The sequence below is a fragment of the Paralichthys olivaceus genome, chromosome 8 (genome assembly GCF_024713975.1).
Source record: "Paralichthys olivaceus isolate ysfri-2021 chromosome 8, ASM2471397v2, whole genome shotgun sequence".
Taxonomy (NCBI): domain Eukaryota; kingdom Metazoa; phylum Chordata; class Actinopteri; order Pleuronectiformes; family Paralichthyidae; genus Paralichthys; species Paralichthys olivaceus.
In genome coordinates, this window is record NC_091100.1 from 16,742,836 (window position 1) to 16,748,835 (window position 6,000).

At 39.2% G+C, this 6,000-nt stretch overlaps 1 protein-coding gene across 1 annotated transcript in view; it reads right to left on the reverse strand.

Moving 5' to 3' along the window:
• The window catches only part of tusc3 (tumor suppressor candidate 3), a 61,952-nt gene extending 56,612 nt beyond the window's left edge, over positions 1-5,340 (reverse strand). Inside the window, exon 1 of the mRNA XM_020083724.2 lies at positions 5,174-5,340. Within this exon, the coding sequence (XP_019939283.1) occupies positions 5,174-5,278 (105 nt within the window). The 5' untranslated portion in view covers positions 5,279-5,340. The remainder of the gene's footprint in view (positions 1-5,173) is intronic.
• Positions 5,341-6,000: the final 660 nt, after the last annotated feature.

Consider the following 6,000-nt stretch of genomic DNA (forward strand, 5'->3'; position numbering starts at 1 on the left):
GTCTAAGGTCAGCAAGTGTCTTGGGTTACCCAGTACTTTATTGGGCCTCTGTGTGCAGGGGAGCAGGCTCTTATTATTCGGATCCACTTATTAGACTGGTCCCTGTGTGTGCTAGCAAGCCAACGACTTTGTAATCTCTATCTCTCTGTAGATATATAACTCTCTAGGTAAATAATTCTCCTTGCCTCAGACTCACTGCCTTGGACTTTCTTCTCTATTTACCTCCCCTGACTCCATGTGTCTAGGTATAGGAACTGCTTACATTGGTCCTTTCATTGTGCTGTGGTCAGCCTTAAGACAGAAACACAACACAACCTAGATATAATATCTAGCAGAGTCGAGGTGATGAACGAGGGAGTATTGAAGGGATATAAATATTATTTCGCGCTCCATGACTATTTCTTCCATCCCCTGAGGGCCACATTGCAGGATTTAAAAAGGCAGGGGTCCAGCACTGCTGCCCTATCTTATTTTTCATTTCTTTTAATTTATTTTTATCTTCCTTTCTTGCCATCTGTCTGTCTCAATACTTAACTTCATCCTAAACTTCTCCTTGCCCCCTTTGAGACTTAATTTTCATACCTATCACCAGAACATCCATCCTGATTAGATCCTAGGAAAGGAAAAGTGAAAAAAGCTAATATTTCCTGTGTTTGCTTACACACTAAACTTTCTAAGGCATAAATAACACTGGCCAATACTGTCAGTATCAGTGCTCAGGGGCCTGGCTCTAACAGTAATGCTATTTTCCATCAGCGAGATACAGCACACTTTTGCTGGAAGTTTTGTACAGTACAGCACTGATTTGAAAATCCAGTGCAAACCCATGAAGCAACATTACCCTGTCAACATGCTCTTAGTGAGCATTCTTTTATGTAATATACTTGATGCATAGTGGTGCTTCCTAACCCCATACCTGTGTTACATTTCTTTATTATCCCAGCAGTACAGTAAGCCTTGGATTAATAGGATTTTTTTTTTGTGTGGAGACAACATCAAATTAGCCACCAAGGGCAAACTCCAACTTGATAGAAGGCAGTCTTAAATTCTGCCCCATAAATGTTTGACAAATGGAAATAGATATTTAAACACAGTTTTGCTTCTATCTGTTGAATGAGCACTAAAACTATAAAAGAAGTCAACAGATTAATCCAAACCACAATTCCTACATTACATCAAAACCAAATCAAAAGCCTGGCACTAATGTTTTAAGGTCAAGAGTGTCAGACTGTCTTTCAGACCTTCGCATTTAAAAAACATGGTTTACTCTGTCATGTAGCTGTCACATCGGATCAAACATATATATTGACTACTATTTAGTTACTATACTAGTTATATAATTATTAACCAATGACAGAAAAAGGGACACCAAAAACAAATAAATAGAGAATGCTAACTTGAGATTTAAATAGTGATTTAACTGTTAAAGGAGTCCAGGACAGCCTTTATTATAACTTGTATCCAATGTCTCCAAGCCCTACAGCTTAGCATTGGCCAGGGCAGGATGAAGGGCAATGAGAGAAAGCTGAAGTTGGTGAGATGAATACAAAGTGCTGCTTCCATATTTTGTCCATTTTCAGCTAAATAAGATCTTCCTCTGCCTCTTCCACCTCCTCTGCCATGGCCTCAGGCAGGCAACTGGAAAAGTACATTTCTCACATTATAACTCCTCAATATCTCTCCTGTGGGTCATTGATAGTATGTCTGTCTGTCTCTGTGTGTGTGTGTATGTGTGTATGTGTGTGTGTGTGTGTGTGTGTGTGTGTGTGTGTGTGTGTGTGTGTGTGTGTGTCTTTTTGTGTAAGTATGTGTGGCTAACTCCTATCTAATACTTGGGACACAGTCACACGTTTCAGACCAGATGTGTAGGATTTAGCGGTATCTATCCGTGGGCTCTCAGACTGCAACCAACTGACCACCTCTCCCGATCCAATTGTGTGGATTAACAGTGGCCTTTCAGTAAAGTAATGAAACAAAAAGCAGTGTTTGGTTTATTCATTCATAGCACTGCAACATGGCAGATTGCAAGAGGACCCTTGAAATCAATATAAAGAGCACATTTTAATGTATCAATTCTTTGTTTCAGGTGATTATACACAAACAAAATCATAATTAATAATTAAAAAGAAAGACTACATTGTGAGTCACAAGAGCAGTTAAAGGTTTTTCAAAAGTTAATGCAGACAATGCTCACTGCAGTATTTGTGATGCACATTGCAAAGCTGGACAGTACAACACATAACCTAAAAAAAACAGGCACTGCTGATAATTTGCACACAATAACAATTTCAGACATTCACAGCCAAGATTTTACCCACAAAGCATTGATAAATAGATGCTGGTCATTCAATAGAACAGATTTTGCATTTAGAAAATGTGAATATATGTAACTTAATATACTGGCCATTCTTTGTACTATCCTGAGATCTGTATTACTTTGCAATACACAAAATGTACAAATATTGCAATTTTTTATTTGACATACTCATTCTAAATGAAAATGTCCCGTGTCTACACTTGAGCTTCCTGATTTATATAATAGGTACATTTGGCAAAGAATTTCACTCTTTTAGTAGAGAAATGTTTTAAGTACAAGAAGCAAGATTGTGACACATTAATTATACTTACACCATGCAAAGCCATCAAATAAGTGATAAATAAAATGAAGTGTTTACAGGAAACTGTGGGACAAATATGGCATTCTCAATTATTCTTTCTTTTCCTTCACTCACTCAAATGCTTTTCCATCAGCGGCTAATCGGTCCATCTATTCATCAACTTTGTCTTTCGCTCGGCTTCAGTCATTTGTTGATACGTAAAATCATTTATTCATTCCTTTTCTCGCATTTGTTCACCTGTCATGTAATTTATTTGCTCATGCATTTCTTTATTTATTCATTCCACCATTTGTTGATGTCAAATTTCTATTCATATGCAAAATTGGCTGACAAGAAAGGTGCTGATGAGGCATTGCATATTTGAGAGGCAGGTGTTAAGCATAGACAGTATATTAAAATGGACAACATGACAGCTCCCTTTCTGGATAGTGGGAGGAAGTTGAGTCAATCTTTATATACAGTCAATGTTGTTAGAGGGTGAGGCAACTTTTTCTTTTGCTATGTTACTGAAGGATAACAGCATGGTTGGCTACAAAGTTTTATAAATGTAGTGATGTCTCAAATAAAAACCTAGCTTTCAAAAAAAAAAGACATGGGATGATAGAGGACGGCGGTGCAGCTTCACACTCACAGCTATGACACTGAATCCAGAAACTGACACAACAACACACAAACTGGCAACAGTTTGCCATCCCAAGGCATGAGGAGAGGTGCCCCATAGTGTGGTACAACAATGGGGAGGATGCACAAATGTGTGAAAAGCTGATGTTTTTGAATCACAGAAAATTCTCATTTTAGATGACAGCAAATGTGCAAAACCATGACTCACAGGTAATATGTGAGACTATACATGTAAGCTGTTTAGTGAGACAACTGCTCTGCAAGTGTGCATTAAAGAATGATCATAAGCCGTTTTCAGACATGATCTCTAAATTAAATGCGGAGATTTGGCTATGGTGTTACCCATAGTTTGCCTTTAACACATGCACAACACAGCAGGAGGTTCTCTGCACAGATGCGTTCACAAAAGCAACAAATCCTCTGCATTATTCAGGTGAGAGGTGGAGCAGCCAGGTGCAGCAGACAGAGGCAGGAGGCAACGTATTAACTCTGGTGCACAGATCACGTGATTTTCTTGACAACACACAGACACTGTCAGCTCTTTTCACCACAAACATCTTCGTCAGTGTCTTCTACATATGTGACACCACTTTTTCACCAGGAAATATTTTTGAGTCTTTCGCGCGAAATGTCATGAACATTTCACCCCCATTTACTCGCTGTAAATTCAGTAAGGGATCCGAAAGCAGCTATTGAGAAACCATTATAAATAAAGTTTCATGAAATAATTAACATAAATATACATGATAGTAGAACCTGAATGAAAGATATAGTGCCTTCAACCGTTTAGGACACATTAATATACCAGTGTAATAATCTAAAAGACTGCCCCGTCTGATAATTACAACTTATTCACCTCCACAGTCTGAGAAACATATTTCATTCTCTTTTGGGCCTCCCATACAAAATAGTACACACTCATGTTGCTGTAATAATTCGAGAAGCAAACTAATCACCAATACGTGGCATCTATTGCACTTCCCTGTCGTGGGAGAGGGATCCCCACATGTTTCAGCCTCATGAGATCAATTGTAATTTGTGAATATGGGCTATACATATAAAATAAAATGCGATTGATTGATAATACATATCACAAAGGACCATATTACTACCATTACCGATGACTTATTTACTACAGTTGATTCAATACAGGTGAGCAGAATCTCTATGTGACCAAACAACCCTTCAGACTCGTGTCATGTCAGAACCAGGAAGTAAAGCTCCACGGCTTCCTGCTCACTTTCAGTGAAGCTTAAAAAAATCCGCTATCTCCACAGTGGAAACACAACAACACAGCGTCTATTACTATAACAAGTGTATTGAAAGAGTTGCGGAGATGTGCATCAGCCTTGATGCAGATAGCAGGTAAGCTAGCTCCTGTGGTTATTGTGAGCCTCTCGCTAGCATCGGCTGATGTTTCTGTCAAGCTAACAAGAAGTACAACACAGCACTTCCTGTTCTGTTTATTTCCAAACAAGACTCTTGCGGGCGATAATGCCGATAATACTATTGTAAGTAATGAAGCTAGGATCAAAGCAAGGGAGAGATGAAGGTGTAAATACGAAGCACATGTTAGTGGCGCTTCCGCACACAACACACTGTACATGATAGTTTAAACCAACAGTGCGACAGCGACACTGGATTAACTAGCTAGGCTTGTCACACCTGAACCTGTCACCTGGAAGCAGTGGATCTTAGATTTAAAAATTGAATAATAGATTGTATTTTAAATAAATAAATCGCCCGTCGTGTCTCTTTCATTCACATTAGAAGCAACTGTTCCTCAAACACGGTGACCAGAGCTCAGCCCCGAGTCACTTCCTGTTCATTCTCACTAGCTTGACGCACACCGGCAGACTCAACCTGTCCACGTCTCTCATGGACAAAAACACAATGTTCGCTTCGAGAATGAATTCAAACAGTTGAAGCGTTACCTCCTTCTTCTTCTGTCCTCCCCCGGGCGGCAGACTCAGCAGCAGCAGGAAGAAGACAGACAGCGCCGTCAGGTTAGAGACGGTTTTAGCCCAAACAGCCGCCATGACGGAAAGATGCTCTGACTGGGAGACGTGTCTCTGCCAGAGGATTGGATTCGGAGCCGGCCAATCAGCGTCAAGAGATTTGAATTGCGGAAGCCTCTGGGTTTTGTAGTTTTTACATAGATCTGTTTTATTATTAACACACTATACGTCTGGAAGATTATTAATAACAGCATAGTGTTTACACATGAATAATAGTGTATACATTACACTTTGTTTGCCTGAACTGTTTTTATATTTTTATCATTGGTTTAATTCTGATATGTGCAGACACAGAATAATCAACAACAAGCAGCAGCCACTCTTTGTCAGTGATGATTAACTTAATTGATTTGACTGTAAAAAATAATTGAGTACCTAATCTGAGGCTGGATCCCAAACCAGAAACCACCACGTTAAGCTTTTAAATGACATTACATCACATTTCATTTAGCTGACGCTTTTATCCAAAGCGAGGTACAATAAGTGCATCAACCATGAGGGTACAAACCCAGAACAGCAAGAATCAAGTAAGTACAATCTGCTTAAAAAAAAAGCCAAACTACAAAGTGCTACATGTAAGTGCCATATAAGTGCAACATTTTTTTTTAAATTGGTTATTACACATCATCTTAGACCAGACCCAATGCATTCACAGCACGGTATGCAAGTACTAGTGTTTTGAAACAGATTCTGGCAGCCACTGGTAACCAGTGAAGGGAGCGGAGGATCGTGAGTGAACTTAG